General features: G+C 42.8%; 1 protein-coding gene across 1 annotated transcript in view; it reads right to left on the bottom strand.

Annotated features, from left to right (window-relative positions):
* The window catches only part of LOC149444249 (uncharacterized), a 33687-nt gene extending 18030 nt beyond the window's left edge, over positions 1-15657 (bottom strand). Inside the window, exons 1-2 of the mRNA XM_089654749.1 lie at positions 15456-15657; positions 239-380 (exon numbers count right to left, since the gene is read on the bottom strand). Coding sequence (XP_089510875.1) covers positions 239-380; positions 15456-15509 — 196 coding nt within the window. The 5' untranslated portion in view covers positions 15510-15657. The remainder of the gene's footprint in view (positions 1-238; positions 381-15455) is intronic.
* Between the last annotated feature and the right edge of the window lie 2130 nt (positions 15658-17787).

The following is a 17787-nucleotide window of genomic DNA, read 5'->3' as shown; positions in this document are numbered from 1 at the left end:
ACTTTAGGTGGGCTGGCTTAGCAGGAAAAGCATGGGCGTGTGGCCTCCTGAACCTGCTGAAAATCACCAATGGTAAGCTGTGGCACGGAGGGTGGGGGTGCTATTTCGATTAAGCATTAACTTGTACTTTAATGTCTATAGCCTGGCCAGGGACCGGGTTAAGCATCCTCATAGTTTTGTTGTTTTTTTTTTTTTTTTTTGCATAAATCAGGTAAATATGTTGAGAATAAACCATCACCTGCTGGGCACTTTTGGCAGCACCTATTGGACACAAAATATTCATTGTCACTGCACGGTCCTGTAACAATAGATCTATCTTGATATAATGGCGGAGACGCATCTTCTACGATGTTTTCTGAAAGATTGAATGCAGTTGTGATCTGTAGAAAGAATAAAAAGTCTAATTTTTTTTTTCCCCTTGGTCCAACCATAACACATTTAGGTGTGACATTCACTGTAGAAATAAAAATGAACAACCACTCCCCCTCCAATGCAGGATATACTACGTGCAATGGAACCGACCCAGACTGCGCTTGGGTACTTCCATTAGAATACCGCTTCCCCGTCCGAACACCGACAACAGACACCACAGCTGACCATACGACACCAGTCTTGAAGTAATCCAGAAGGTTGACTAATTTTTTTTAACACAGATACAAGATATATACACTCAGGGGGCAATCCCCCTCCCTGCATAATGACACAGGGTGGGGCAAGCTACATTTAGTAACAAGAGACACACAGGTATTCAAACTTCACAACAGCAGACAGTTCCATCAGGAGGGAGGGCTGCTGGAGAAACCCCCCACCAAGCCAATACACATAAACACATTCATCCCATAATAGTTTGCTCCCAAGCAAGACACACAATAGAACAATGGGATGCAACCACATGACATTAAACAATCAACAACCCCAATCCCAATATTAGGACAAATCACCCTGTACCCCTAACAGGCACAGAGTGATTTACACATAAGAGGGTTATGGGGAGCTGAGACAGGGTCTGCTCACCTCTCCAAAGTGAGCTGTGTTCCATGGGCCCCCCCACCCTGGGCCCCCCCACCCAAAGTGACTCCCGTCACAATACTGACATCCCCCACAAATCCTAAAGCCTTGGTGTCCAACCTGTGGTCCAAGGGTCACGTGCAGCCATGACCATTTCCTCCAGTATGTTTGTAAAGTTTTGGGGTGGATGTTGAGGTGCGCCTGGGAGAAATATCATGACACTTCAGGAAACTTAGACCAATTTTTATTGATATAGACCAGGGGTAGGCAACATGCGGCTCTCTAGCTGTTGTGGAACTACATTTCCCATCAGGCATTGCAACATTACAAAAACTGACAGTTACAGCTATGACTTGCAGAGGCATGATGGAACTTGTAGTCCTGCAACAGCTGGAGAGCCTCAGGTTGCCTACCCCTGATATAGTCTATCAAGAAAAGCCAACACGCTTCAGGGGAAGAAAACTGAACTGACAGCTAAGATCAAACCTCAGTTTAGCTATCTCAATTTTGTTGTCTCACCGCTAGTCCAGTCATATCCACGGCTTCAGCCCTGAAGATTGGATTGGATTTTCTTACTACTCTATATTAATAAAAATTTGAACTAAAATTCCTGAAGTGCCAAGAACTTTTTTACCGGGCGCTCCTCAACACTCACCCCAAAACGTTACACCTACTGTATGACCTGAGGTTGAGGTAGCAGCCCAAGAGCAGAACAAGGTTTGGTCTACACTGCTCATTCACATTTTTCCAGTTGTTTTGAAGGAGACTTAATTCTGGCTTAAATCCAAAAGTACCACTCCCATTTCTACCAGTCCAGTGAACCACACACAAAAAACAGGATCAGCAAGTGCATAGTCTCGGATAGTCTTCTGTAACATTACATAGTGTATAGTGAATAATGTGTGTGGCCCTTTGGTTCTTTCAGGGGCCGCAGCTGAGGAACTGTATACCTCATACATTGACACCCACTGGACTAAGGAAACCAATGCAAAGTGTGCAGGAACCTGTGAATGTTCACTTTACTGGGCAATCCCATACTGGACAAACCAACTCCAGCCAAACCTTGAAGAGTTGATTGGGACCACAATGGGGAGATCAGAAAAAGAAATGAGAGGAGCGCTTATCATGTTTCGCCCCTTCTGAAGAATGTTTGCAGCAACTCGCTGTCTAGGATGATTGCAGTATGTAGACCAAGGGCAAGAGCAGCCATTGGGGTTTTGACAAGTATTTCCAGGAAAATATAGTGCTGGCCAAATGTGTTACACTTACAAGGTGCTTATCCCAAAATTGCAGAGCCATAAAAAACATACAGAGAAGAAAAAGGGACATTTTAAGTACCAAACTACAAAAGAAAAAAAGATCTTATATAAAATATACAAATTTATTGAACGTAGTACATCAATGAAAAAACAGACACAATACATAAAACATAATTTTGGTGTGAATGGCGATGATTAGGCTATATATCACCACAGAGAAAAACCCCAACGCGTTTCAATTCATTGAATTTATAATTTGAATCTTCTTCAGGGGTAAAAGGGGAGATGCCATAAACAGTATTATCGCCATTCATAAAAACAGGAATTCAAAGGATCCTTGCTGGTTAATTCCAGGCATCGTCTATGCAAACAGACCCCTCAGTGGTCCAACTGAGTGGATGAATGATAAAATTGTCTAATGGAGGTCAATAGGGAATTGAAAATAGTAACACACCCCTCTGTCAAGCACTTAGATCAACCTAGACATCTGGACTAGATCACTGATGAGCTTTCCATGTATGAGGTATCAAAGTGTGGAACCAACAAATGTTTCCACAAATGGTCTCTCGATCTTATACCAAGATGGAAACAGCCCAGAGAACCACCACAGCTACAGCTCCCACTTGCTTTAGGGGTGTTTTTCTGCTAAGGGGACAGGACAACTGCACCGCATCAAAGGGACAATGGACGGGGCAATGTACCGTCAAATCTTGGGTGAGAACCTTCTTCCCTCAGCCAGGGCATTGAAAATGGGTCGTGGATGGGTGTTCCAGCATGACAATGACCCAAAACAGACGGCCAAGGCAACAAAGGGGTGGCTCAAGAAGAAGCACATTAAGGTCCTGGAGTGGCCTAGCCAGTCTCCAGACCTTAATCCGACTGAAAATCTGTGGCGGGAGCTGAAAGTTCAAGTTGCCAAACGTCAGCCACCAAACCTTAACGACTTGGAGAGGATCTGCCAAGAGGAGTGGGCCAAAATTCCTCCTGAGATGTGTGCAATCCTGGGGGCCAACTCCAGGAAACGTCTGACCTCTGTGATTGCTAACAAGGGATTTGCCACCAAGTACTAAGTCATATTCTGTGAAGGGGATCAAATACTTATTTCCCTCATGAACATGCAAATCAGAGCATCATTTGTTAGACATGCATTTCTTCTGAATTTTTTGTTGCTATTCTGTCTCTCAGTATAAAAAACAAGGGTGTAACTTGTGAGCCACCTACTAAAACAATAAAAGGTGCACTGACATACAACACAATCTCACAATGCTCACAATCACAACCCCCTGATGAAGCCGCGTGACCAGCAGCGTAACGCGTAGGGGAGGGGCTACGACGTCACTGGCCATTTGAGGACAACAGGTTCACACAAGGCATGTGCTGTTTGGCATGCTGAAGACGCTACATTGTAACTATAAATGCGGTTTTAAATTCTTTTACATGTGAGTGTATTTGGGTACCTTATTAAAGAGTTTTTTTAAAAAGGATAAAGCACTATTTTTGGCATTTTTCTTTCCACTGAGGGCATATGTAAAGAATATAGCAGGGGATAAGTAACAGGAGAGTAAGATCCCAGCAGGGATAGGAGACGGAGAGCCGGCCAAGAGGGATTCACCATTCCTCATATGGTGCAACATATGTACATCTATATAGTTCCTTGAAAGTGAACAAAAGCACTATTAGCCTATCATAGGCTTTCCTGGAGGTGAGCGTACATACTAATTTCACTGAGGAAGTCACCTGAAATTATTTAATGTATTTTATCACTGGGAATCGTCACGGTTTTTCACAGAGACTTTATATTTGCATATATTTTTCATCTGTTTTTTATCACTTTTATATAAGTTTATCACTGGATGTCACATTTCAGTTTTTTGATCACAATCAATGGTTTATAGTATACATCACTGTTTATTCTGTCTCTCAGTGTTACAATACACCTACCATTCGATTTTTAGACCGATCATTTCTTTGTGAGTGGGCAAACATTCAAAATCAGCAGGGGATCAAATACGCATTTCCTTCACTGTATATAAAAGTGGTGGCAGAAAAAAGACTGAGTGGTCCATTGAGGTATTTTTTATACATGTTTTGTATTTTTTTTTGTTAACTGTGAGTACAGGACTGCATGGCAATGACCCCTCAGGGGCGGGTCCATGACACCCTGCACTCACAGTATCCTCAGTCTGTTGACATCTTGTGGTGGAGGATAACTACTGCTACCGACAGTGCTAGAGGGAAGGTGGGTATTGTAGCCAGAGTTTTTTTTAACACTGGCTGGGGTGCCTTTCTTGAAAAAAGAACTTACCTGGAGTTGGGTTTTAAATTACAATACTAAATCACTTCTATTCAAGACACAACAAAGTCCTAAAGTTTGCAGGTCTTTACACAGTATTTCTGATGCTAGAATATTTCTGTAACTCTGTAAAGTGGCAGTTGGATTGAATTGGAAACTGGCCAGTCCAAACAGTGCTTTCTAAAAGATTCAATGGGACCTAAAGAATGTTGTTGGAGACTCAGTCTATTGTATGCTCTGTAATTATTGCTTCTATTTTCTTTTCTTTACTTCCTGGATAACTTTCATAGCTTGAAATAATAGGGAAGAAAGAGCACCCAATGTCCAAAAGAATGCAAATTTGATGGTAGATTAAGAGGCATTTATTGAGAATTGCGACAAGCGCATCAAGCCAACATCTCTATTCTCAATAAACGCCTCTTAACCACTTCCAGTCCGGACATTTTCACCCTCTTCCTGCCCAGGCCAATTTTCAGCTTTCAGCGCTGTCACACTTTGAGTGACAATTGCGCAGTCATGCAACACTGTACCCGTATGAATTTTTTAGCAATTGTTTTGAGACAGATAAAACTTTATTTTGGTGGTATTTATTCACCACTGGGATTTTTATTTTTTTTGCTATATAAACGTCCAAACATTTTTAAAAAATAGTGTTTTCCTTATACAGTTTTGCAAATAAATAATCTTTCTTCATAAATCTTGGCCAAAATGTATTCAGCTATCTTTTTAGTAAAAAAAAAAAAAATAACCCAAATTAGTTTATAACCAAAAATAATAATTTTTCAAAAAAATTTTTACATTTTTTTTATATTATTTATGGTTTTTTTTTTTAACATACTGTCACCCTAGCAGTACAGTGTCACCATAGTGACACTGTACTACTTGTGGGGGGTGATGAAGATTTTTTTTTTTACACTGATTGCTTTTACACCCATAAAGGCTGTAAAAGCAATCATTACTCCTTCTCTCTGGCTGCATTATTGCAGCCATTGAGAAATACTGTGAGAGCTGTGATTGGTCACAGCTTGTCACATGGTACAAGGCTGTTGTGAATAGCCTTGTACCATGTGATCTCTGTGATCATTCACAGATTTCACTAGTACTAAGCAATGATGTCAGAAGTGACAAATATAAATTCAACTGCAGCGCTAATAAATTAATGGTAATAATGTCTGTATAAAAGACCAGATAAATATATGAATATAATGAATAGGTGAATACAGTTTATAAAGTGCTTAAAATGTCAACTGCGGCGATGTTTCAGTGTTTGTGCTTGAAAAGTGGGGTAAAAATACGCACTCACCAGATGCGTATTGGAAATACGCATATGAATCGACACTCAGAGGTCCCCTTTAAGGAAGCGGATTAGGCCAGGTAAAGGATTATCCTCCCTCTGGGTAGTGTGTGGTACGTCAGGTGCTCCTGGGAAGTATGAGGATCCAATCAGCCAGAGGTCCCCTTTAAGGGATGGATGGGTTTAGCAGCCTGTGTTACAGGAACTCCCTCCTCTGGATACTGCAGTGGATCACGATTCTGGGGTGGGCTGTAAAAATCAATAGCTCCACAAGGGAGCCATACAAAAGGTCCCCATAGTGTAGTAGGTAAAATTTAAATTCCAGAAGATAAAATCAGTATAAATGAAATGCACGATTACAGCAGTGAAGGACATCTTGCTTACTACTATTCATGTGATCCCTGATTGGCCAATCAGGGATCACATGATCGGGACCTCACACAGAGGTCCTATACAGCGATCCGGAGGACACAGCAGGTACCAGATCATGAGATCATCCCAGAGAGCACGCACAGACAGGAAGGCGGGAGGATGTTTATAAACGTCCACCCGCTCCTGCACTGCTCCCGTCCGGCCATTTATATACATGGGCCGGACGGGAAGTGGTTAATCTACTATCAAACCTGCATTCTTTTGGACACCGGGTACTACTTCTTTTTGAATTTTGAATTTTATGACATTCAGTCTGTGTGTTTGACATATACCTTAGCCATGCAATAAAGCCCTTGGGAGAAATTGATCCTTTTTTGCATACCGGGTGCTTCTTCTTTCCTATTACTCCAAGTCTACCTGAGGAAATGACCTTAAGAACTGTACCAGAAAGGCAGCAACCCAAACCTTAAGAGGATTTACTGCCAGTATCTACCATTGGGCACAACCAACTGGAAGGACATTTCCCAACCCACCCACACAACAATCCACCTACAACCAGTGAATGATCCAGTCAGTCCAGCACGGTCTTCAGAACAAACTTGATTCATAACTAGAAGTAGGATCTTTGGCACGGTTGGCATCAACAATCTTCTTGTAACCTTGGTCTATTATTTCACGTTGACGAATATTATGTTGGATGAAGTTCTTAGCATTTCCCTTACCAGGAAATGAGCAGGTTGTACTATTTACACACACGTACCTCCTCTATAGAAAAGATCCAGCCATTGTGATAGGCTGCAGATGTGTCAAGATTTGGTTCAGAACGTTTTAAGACCTTTGCCTTGCTTGCTAAAATTTGGAATGCAGAGATAATGGGGTTTATTTACTAAAGCTGGAGAGTCCAAAATCAGACTCCCTTCTGCATAGAAACCAATCAGCTTCCAGGTTTCATTGCCAAAGCTTCATTGAACAAGCTGAGGTTAGAAGCTGATTGGTTTCTATGCAGAAGGGAGTCTGATTTTGGACTCTCCAGCTTTAGTAAATAAACCCCAATAAGTCTGTAGATGGTAGAACATAAGTGTGGATCAACTGAGACTCATACACTGCACACACCTGCAGATGATGTACAGTAGAAGGCCGACTGCCTCTAAAGTCCTCCAAAGCCCAACTCTCTTCTCACTCCAGTGCAGTACATAGCACGCTCATATACTTCTCAGAATGGGATGTCTAGGCCAGATTGTTTGCAACAAAAATAACATTTGCTTGAATAAGAATGAATGCATACAGTCCATTCAACAAAACCTTTTCAATTATTACAACAGTCTTCTTTATTACAAAGAGCGCATTCTTCCTTCAAAGAAAAGCTAGTGCCAAAAATCTCAGCACTGTAAATGTCTCTCTACCTAGAGCCGAGTCTCAAACAGCTCTAAAGGGGTAAGTGTTGCTTGAGAACCCCCGTTCAAAGCTGCTCACGTGGTGAAAAGAAGTAGATGGTTACCCTCTAAATTGGGTCCAACTGCCTGAGTATTCTAATTGGCAACTCCTTAACTAGACTCCTAAATACCCTGGGGCAGCCATTGCATGGAATCCTAAGGTTCCTCCAGGGGTTGCTAGGGGTTCCTTTTTTAGCTGTCTGTAAGGGTGGCTTTTTGATCACCACTTTAAAGGGAGTATTCTTCTTACTGACCACCAACGTAGCGAGCAGTCTTCCCATTAACCACCGATATAAGGGGTATTCTTTTCACTGGTGACCAATGTAAAGAGCATTCTTCCCACTGGTCACTAATGTAAGGGTCATTCTTCTCACTGACCACCAGTCTAAGAGGGCATTCTCCCCATTAGCCACCAATGTAAGAGGCATTCTTCTCCTGGACACCATTGTAAGGGGCATTCCACCAAATGACAATCAATGTAAGGTGCATTCTTCCCAATGTAAGGGGCATTTTTCTCTGACCACTAATGTAAGGGACATCATTCCCACTGGCCAACAATGTAAGGGGCATCCTTCTCACTGGCCATCAATGTAAGGGGCATTCTTCCTACTGACCACCAATGTAAGGTGCATTCTTCCCACTGATCACCAATGTAAGGAGCATTCTTCTCACTGGCCATCAATGTAAGGGACATTCTTCCCACTGGTCACCAATGTAAGGGGCATTCTTCTCACTGACCGCCAGTCTAAGAGGGCATTCTTCCCACTGGCCACCAATGTAAGAGTCATTCTTCTCACTGGCCATCAATGTAAGGTGCATTCTTCCTACTGACCACACACACATGTGAGGAACATTGTTCCCAATGTAAGGGGCATTTTTCTCTCTGACCACTAATGTAAGGGACATTTTTCCCACTGACCACCAATGTAAAGGGCATTCTTCTCACTAACCACCAGTCTAAGAGGGCATTCTTCCCATTGGCCACCAATGTAAGGGGCATTATTCTCACTGGCCATCAATGTAAGGGGCATTCTTCCCAATGTAAGGGGCATTTTTTGCTCTGACCACCATTGTAAGGGACATCGTTCCCACTGGCCACCAATGTAAGGGGCATTATTCTCACTGACCACCAATGTAATGAGCATTCATCCCACTGACCACCAATGTTAGGGACATTTTTCCCACTGAAACCCAATGACTTAATTTTAGCCAGAGTTCAAGGAGACCAGAAGACCATTTGAAACGTTCCCCAGCGGTGGGGTAAAAAAGACTGCCTTAGATTAACAAAAAAAGATGGAGACGGAACGCTACCTGGTAACCACATGGGTAGAACCCCCTTTAAAAGACCCAACACCTCATTAGAGTTTGATCAAAGTTGCAGAGGAGACTGAGGACATTTTTCTTCCTGCCTGCAGCAGACTGATGGAATAATCTCATCCTAGGCAAAACTGACAAAAGGTGCAGCTTTTTTGAAAAACAACACTGTTGTTTTTCAGGATTTTATTCAAAAAGACTAGCAAAGTAACTGACAGGTTCAATTTAAATACATGCCTGAGGTAGCTAGTGTTTATAAAAGAAAATAAACAATTCCTCACTTTGTATTTTTCTCTTGAAAGGTTTACTTTAAAGGTCATCTTTAGCAAAGTTATGCATTCATTAAAAACAAATAAATGGGTTTACTGGAATTTAACATAAATCTCTATGAAGCACCTGAATTTCTCCAGATGTCAGCCTCCGGTAATCCCCTTTACAGTGACAAAGAGGCAGAATTTCAAAGTCAAACAGGATTTGTGCTATGTGTATAAATATTACAATTTCTATGTTTTCACTAAAAAAGGTTTTTTTAATAGTCAAAAATTCTGTTTAAAAACTAAAGACCCATTACCACACCATAGTTGTGTTGAGTAGTACAAAAAATTTTAATACAATACACCTTTGAGAAAGATAGGGATTGCAGAGCCAGAAACCCTCCAATCTTTTAGGACTTAGGCTGTAGCAGCCATTGACCGCAGGATGTACTGTATTTAAATAAAAATGTTTTGTTAGTGTGTGTTTCAAATGGGAAGCCTTTAAAGTCCAATTTTTTTGGTTCTTTCCAGGCACCAGTTTATAGTTTGCTCAATAGATGTTACAATTACCAATTGTGTAGTGTATGTCACAGGCAGGGGCGGACTGACCATTTGGAAACTGGGGCACTGCCCGAGGGCCCGGGGTCAGTACGGGGCCCCATGAGATGCCCCTGGTACCTTTTTTCATAGGCTTTTTTGAGTTTGGGCAAGGACACAGGGGCCCCATGATCCCCTATTGCCCGGGGGCCCCATGAGTTGTCAGCCCGCCCCTGGTCACAGGTAATTTTGCATAGGTTGATTTTTATCCAACACGTCTACTTTTTAAGTATACACAAGCAGTTAAAGTAATAAGAATAGCCTTATAAATTAAATGCTAAAAAAAAAAAATAATCGTATAAAGAAGCAAACGTGTATTAAAAAGTGGACCTTTTTCCCAAGGAACACATTGGATTAAAATCCGGTAATATGCACATTTATCTGAGATGGACACTATACAGTTATTGGGTTGTAATGGATATTTTCATAATTTTAAACCAGGACCATTAAAAAAAATAAAAAAAAATAAAAAAACCCTTATTGTGAAAAAAACGTTAAAAAATGATTAAAAAAATTATAAATATTTATTTCACATTTTCAACATTTACTAAGTCAAAAAATCCAGGCTGGTTGTTACAATGTTATTGTTAGACAACATTGGGCATGTACTACAATCCTTATCAACCACTTGCTGCCAACTGTACATATGTATGCAGCCTCATGGAAGAAGACCCACTTCAGTGAGGCCGCACTTGACTGACAGAAGATTAACCCCCCTTCATGACCAGGCCATTTTGTGTTATACTGTGCTGCCTTACTTTAACCGACAGTTGCGCGGTTATGCAATGCTGTATATAAATGAAATTTAAGCCATTTTCCCCCCACAAATAAAGCTTTTTTTCAGTGGTATTTGATCACCTACTTTTTTTTACGCTATAAAAAAAGAGTCTGACAATTTTGAAAAAAAAAATTTTTTTTTACTTTCTGCTATAAAACCTCAACCCAATAGAACACCTTTGGGACGAATTAGAGCGGAGACTGCAAGCCAGGCCTCCTCCCCCGACATCAATGCCTGACCTCACAAATGTGCTTCTGGAAGAATGGTCCAACCTTTCCATAGACACCCTCCTAAACCTTGTGGACGGCCTTCCCAGAAGAGTTGAAGCTGTTATAGCTGCAAAGGGCGGGGCCAACTCAATATTGAACCCTACGGGCTAAGACTGGGAGGCCATTAAAGTTCATGTGCGTGGAAAGGCTAGCGGCCCAATACTTTGGCCAATATAGTGTATATATACGTGATATATGGCCACCTTGTAGATGAGGAGAAGGACCTCTTTCCCACAACCGTGGCCGGTGGTTGTGGGGGTCTGCAAGATCCCGGCCCCCCCGTCTGTGAATGAGCATGGGGTACTTGGTACCACCCCCTTGTGATGTCATCATGCGCTATGATTGGCCACAAAATTGCACCTGAACTTCGGTCAGGTGCATTGCTTTGGCCAATCACAATGCACTGTCAGGGCGCAGTACATTGTGAGGCTCATGTGGGCGAACAGCACGCTGAATGACTTTACCGTTCATGTGTTCGCCGAACACAGGAATGGCTGATGTTCGAGTCGAACATATAGCCCAACAGTATTAACCATAACTAATTAAGGCCGTAGAGGCTGAAACACATCAACTGACTGTACCTGCACATTGTACACTTTGGTTTTCTGAATAAAAGCAAGATTTTGGAGCAACATTGGTTGATCGTCTCTCTGGATTACCCCTTAGTGATACCCAGGCACCCAACGGGATTCCATTTTTGAGACACTTGTGAAATCCCTATTGTTGTGTTCTTTGAAAAGGAAGTAGTAACCGTCATTACATTACATCATCTCTCATCACGGATGTATAACATTTCCTTATAGCAATGGTGTCACACAGGGGATTCCCTTACTTCCTTGTGTGAGGTCCTGCCATGTAATCTGCTGAGGGTGAATGGGAAAGGGATAATTTCAATCTCATTACCAGTCCACTGAATAAACTGGTACACACAGAGAGTGGATTGTTTGATCCAACCAAATCAATGACCTGTAATATCAGGGGTCTCCAAACTGTGGACCATGGACCTGATGTGGCTCTTTGCTTGCTTTTATCCAGTGTTCCTCTCACTGACACCAGCAATAGGGCACTGTTCCTTCCACTGACACCAACAATAGAGCACTGTTCCTCCCACTGACACCAATGAAGGGGCACTGTTCCTCCCACTGACACCAGCGACAGGGCACTGTTCCTCCCACTGACACCAATGACATGGCACTGTTCCCCCAACTAACCCCTAACCCTAAGCCCGAACCCTAACAGTTACAGCTAACCCTCGCCTTAACAGATAGAGAGAAAACAGGTGGCGCACACACCTAGTGCATTATCCAAGGTTTCTTGTAGGAATGAGATAATAAAAACATACTCACAGACGAAGCATGTATCTAAAAAGCATAGAAAAACGACAATGGCCACAACGGCGGGCAAGGTGTTCTCACTGTCAGTGCGGTCAAATGGTTGACGCGTTTCAGGGACGAATCCCTTTCCTCAGAGCTGATGACCAACCTCTGATGCTGATGTATGATGTATGGACAGAAAGAGCCTCACTGTTGAGGCATCATTTTTCTATGCTTTTTAGATACATGCTTCGTCTGTGAGTATGTTTTTATTATCTCATTCCTACAATAAACCTTGGATAATGCACTAGGTGTGTGCGCCACCTGTTTTCTCTCTATCCAGTGGCTGATTTCCCCGTCTGAGGAGGGCTGCACCCCTGGAACATTTCCTTTGGTTGTCGCTGTCCTGGTACCCTTGGCTTCCCTTTTGGCTGTGCATATCCTGAGGCGCTGGAGAGTACATACGATAACCCTCGCCTTAACCCCTAACCCCTAGCCCTAACCCTAACTATTACAGCTGACCTTAACCCTAACCCCTAACTTCTAACTCTAATAAATACAACTAACCCTAACCCCAACTCTTAACTCTAATAATTACAGCTGACCCTGACCCTAACTCCTACCCCTAACCCTAACCCCTAACCCTAACCCTTACAATTACAGCTAACCCTAACTCCTAATTCTAACCCCTAACCTTAACCATCACAGCTAACACTAACCCCTAACCCTAACTCTGGCCCTTAACCCTAACATTTAACCATAACCCTTAAAGTGGTTGTAAAGGCTCAAGGTTTTTTACCTTCATGCATTCTGTGTGCAGCATCCCCTCCTAATATTCACCTAAGCCCCCTCTTGATCCAGCAATGTGCACTGGAGTCTTGGCTATCCCAGGACTCCATCTTATCATAGGCTGATACAGCAACGGAGCCACTGGCTCCCGCTGCTGTCAGTCACAGTCAATGAGCCAATGAGAAGAGAGAGGGGTCGGGGCCGAGCCTCAGCTCCCTGTGTGAATGGACACACGGAGCAATGGGTGCCCCCATAGCAAGCTGCTTGCTGTGGGGTCACCCAACAGGAAGGACGGGACCCAAGAAGAGGAGGATTCAGTCTGCTCTGTACAAAACAACTACACACAGCACGGAAGTAAAGACATGTTTGTTATTTTTCGAAAATAACATTAATTCTTTAGAATCGCTTTAATCCTAACATTTAACACGAAACGTAGCTCTTAACCCCAACCCTAACATTGAGCCCTAACCCGAACCCTTAACCCCAACCTTAACATTCAACTGTAACCCTTAGCCCCAACCCTAACATTGAGCCCTAACCCTTAACTGCAACCCTAACATTAAACCCTAACCCTAGCCCTTAACCCTAACATTCAGCCTTAACCCTAACCCTAACATTGAGCCCTAACCCTTAACCCCAACCCTAACATTAAACCCTAACCCTAGCCCTTAACCCCAACCCTAACATTCAACCTTAACCCTAACATTCAGCCCTAACCCTAACATCGAGCCCTAACCCTAGCCCTTAACCCCAACACTAACATTGAGCCCTAACCTTAACCCTTAATCCCAACCCTTAATCCCAACCCTAACATTCAACCCTAACCCTAGTCCTTAACCCTAACCTTTACATTCAACCCTAACCCTTAACCCCAACCCTAACATTGAGTCCTAACCCTTAACGCCGATCCTAACATTCAACCCTAACCCATAACCCCAACCTGAACATTGAGCCTTAACCCCAACCCTAACATTCCACCTTAACCCTCGCCCTTAACCCTAACATTCAGCCCTAACCCTTAACCCCAACCCTAACATTTAGCCTTAACCGAACACTAACATTGAGCCCTAACCCTTAACCTCAACCCTAACATTGAGCCCTAACCCTAGCCCTTAACCCCAAACCTAATATTGAGCCCTATCCCTAGCCCTTAACCCCAACCCTAACATTCAGCCCTAACCCTAGCCCTTAATACCAACCCTAACATTCAACAATAACCCTTATCCCCAACCTTAACATTAAGCAATAACACTAGCCCTTAACCATAACATTCATCGCTAACCCTTAAACCCAACACTAGCATTCAGCCCTAACACTTAACCTCAACCCTAACATTGAGCCTTAACCCTAGCCCTTAACCCCAACCCTAACACTGAGCCCTAACCCTAGCACTTAACCCCAACTCTAACATTCAGCTCTAACCCTTAACCCCAACCCTAACATTCAGCCCTAACCCTTAACCCAACCCTAACATTGAGCCCTAACCCTTAACCCCAGCCCTTACATTCAACCCTAACCCTAGCCCTTAACCCAAACTCTAACATTCAGCCTAACCCTTAACTCCAACCCTAACATTCAGCCCTAACCCTCACCCTTAACCCCAACCCTGACATTCAGCCCTAACCCTAACCCTTAACCCCAACCCTAACATTGAGTAATAACCCTAGTCCTTAACCCTAACATTCAGCCCTAACCCCAACCCTAACATCTAACCCCCTTAACCCTAACCCTGACATTCAGCCCTAACCCTAACCCTTAACCCCAACCCTAACATTGAATAATAACCCTAGCCCTTAACCCTAACATTCAGCCCTAACCCCAAACCCCAACCCTAACATTCAACCATAACCCTAGTCCTTAACCCTAACATTCAGCCCTAATCCTAACCCTTAACCCCAACCCTAACATTCAGCCCTAACCCGAACCCTTAACCCCAACCCTAACATTAAGCCCTAACCCTAAACCCTAACCCTAACATTTAACCCTAACCCTTAACCCTAACCCTTAACCCTAACCCTTAACCCTAACCCTTAAACATGCAAAACGCGTAAAAAACACAACACCTGAGTTTTTGGTACGGGTCTATTGAAGTCTGTTACACAGCCAAAAAAAAGCAATCACAGGGTCCCTGACCCTTTCCAAAAGCACACCAGCTCAAAATGCACAGATGTGAACTAGATCCATAGAAGATCATGTTAAATGCACAATAGTGTGTTTCTGCAAAACACACTAAAAAACATATACGTGTGAACCAAGGGTAACTCTGCTACTCCAGTCTCTTTACCTTGCACTTCCATTGATGACTTTGGGGTAAATGTCCTTTTTGCACTTTGGCTTGAACCTCATTTGCATTACAAATGCTTTGATAATACTCAGCTTCTGTCTACTGGCTTTCTTGCTTTGCTTGATCCAGGCAGAGCTCTTACTGCAGAGTTACTATGAAGCACTCCGTCATAAAATACAAGAAGAAGGTGCTACTTACAGTCGCAGCATAGAACACCATGATCCATCGTGGTACTGACCCCATGACACCCATATCCAAGCTGTACCTTTAGTGTTGTGCGGACGATGTCTCCATGACAAATGTGCAAATGAGCTTCCTTATTTACCTGTACTGAAGAATGCAGACAAGTCTTTTGACTTTTTTCCTTCTTTGAAAGCCATCTAGAGACTTGCCGCCAACATCTCCGCCTCTTGTTTTAACCACTTGCTGTCTGTAAAAATCTGAATTGTTTTTTTGTTTTTGCTAGAAAATGACTTAAAACCCCCCAAACATGATGTATTTTTCTAAAGCAGAGGCCCTAGAGAATAAAATGGTCGGGGTTGCAATTTTTTATATCACATGATATTTGAGCAAGCACTTTTCAGATGCATATTTTTAAGGAAAAAAATATGCTAACATAAGTGCAAGCAAACCTAACACCCGATTTTATGAAAGATGAGGTTGCGTCGATAAATAGATAACAAACATGTCAAGATTTTAAAATTGTACATAAAATCGTAACAAAAGCCATAGTAAAGTTTGGAAAAAAAAATTTTCCCCTGCAAGGCAATGTGATGATGTGTAAATATTCATTTTGTACTAGCACATTATGAGAGACTTACCTTAACCCCTTAAAGCCGACGCCTCCCGGCCCTTTAAGAGATTCAGACGCCGGGAGGCGGGGCGGTTGGGGCGTGGTTTAGGAATCATGTGACCGCCGTGATGACGCGTCACGGCGGTCACATGATCGGGAAAGGTCCCGATCGAAAGAGCGGACCGGGACCTTTCCGTGAGTACCACACATGTGTGCTGGGAGCACGCAGGGCGCGCGCTCTCAGCACATATGTATTTAGTTACATGGACGCAAATGTGCGGCTGCTCGGCGTCTAGGCCCAGATGCCGGGAGGCCGCACATTTGTGTGCGGCCGGCACAAAGGGGTTAACCACTTGCCCTCCAGAGGATTTACCCCCCCCCCTTCCTGACCAGGCCATTTTTCACGATACGGTGCGGTGTTACTTTAACTGACAATTGTGCGGTCATGCAACGCTGCACCCAAATTAAATTTATGTCCTTTTATCCCCACAAATAGAGCTTTCTTTCGGTGGTATTTGATCACCTCTGCATTTTTTATTTTTTTGCGCTATAAACAAAAAAAACTGACAATTTTGAAAAAAAACTATATTTTTTGCTATAAAAATTAAAACAAAATCTAATTTTGTCATAAATTTAGGCCAAAATGTATTCTGCTACATGTCTTTGCTAAAAAAAAATCCCAACACGTGTAAGTTAATTGGTTTACGTGAAATTTATAGCATTTACAAATGACGGTATATAGTCTGGAATTTTTTTTTTATTTTAGCGCTATAAACAAAAAAAGACAGACAATTTAAAAAAAATATATATATTTTTTACTTTTAGCTATAAAACATCTAATAAAAATGTAAGAAAAAATCAAATTTTTTCATAAATTTAGGCCAAAATGTATTCTGCTCCATGTCTTTGCTAAAAAAAATCCAAATACATGTAAATTAATTGGTTTACGTGAAAGTTATAACATTTACAAATGGTGGTATATATACTGGAATTTTTCTTACATTTTTTTTATACTAGTAATGGCGGCGATCAGCGACTTATAGCGGAAATGCAGTGGGCATTCTGACACTGGGGGGGGGGGACTGACTAACTGCTACCGACATCCCAATGACACTAATACAGTGGTCAGTGCTAATAAAAAGCGCTGTGACCACTGTACTAATGGCACTGGGCAGGAAGGGGTTAAAATGTGGGGCAATCAAAGGGTTAACTGTGTGCTGTTTTACTGTGTGCTGTGTGTGTGTGCTTTCCACTTTAAGCACACTGCTTTGTATGGCTCTGCTATACATAGCCATACAAAGCAGTGTGCAGGAGCTGATGGGAGAGATCTGTGTTGTTCACTGTGTGCTGTGTGTGTTTTACTAGGGAGACATGCTGCTGTGTATTACTCTACTATGCAGAGCAACACAAAGCAGCATGCTGGTGCTGACGGGAGAGATCTGTATTGCTTACATACAGACCTCTCCCCTGTCAGTGTTCCTCAGCGATCACCGAGTGCCGGTGAGGAATCCCCAGCTGGAAACGGGTGATCAAAAGCTGTAGCCACCAACGGCAGCGTGGGTAGGGCGGCGCGCGCCCCCTACCTGGAGAAGCTAAGTCACGAACATATACGTACTTTTGCGCAGCCCTGCCGCCCTGTAGCAGCAGTTCTGGGGAAGCAGTTAAAAAGAAGCTCCCGCTGATAGGGCTTCCATTTTCACCCGGTCTTCCTTCTGGGTTCTCAGGCTCTAGCTGTCT

This window comes from Staurois parvus, unplaced genomic scaffold (assembly GCF_062004578.1).
Source record: "Staurois parvus isolate SC_StPar_1 unplaced genomic scaffold, SC_StPar_1.0 ptg000796l, whole genome shotgun sequence".
Lineage (NCBI taxonomy): Eukaryota > Metazoa > Chordata > Amphibia > Anura > Ranidae > Staurois > Staurois parvus.
Note: the sequence above shows the minus strand (reverse complement) of the source record. Positions and strands in the feature narration are given on the sequence as shown.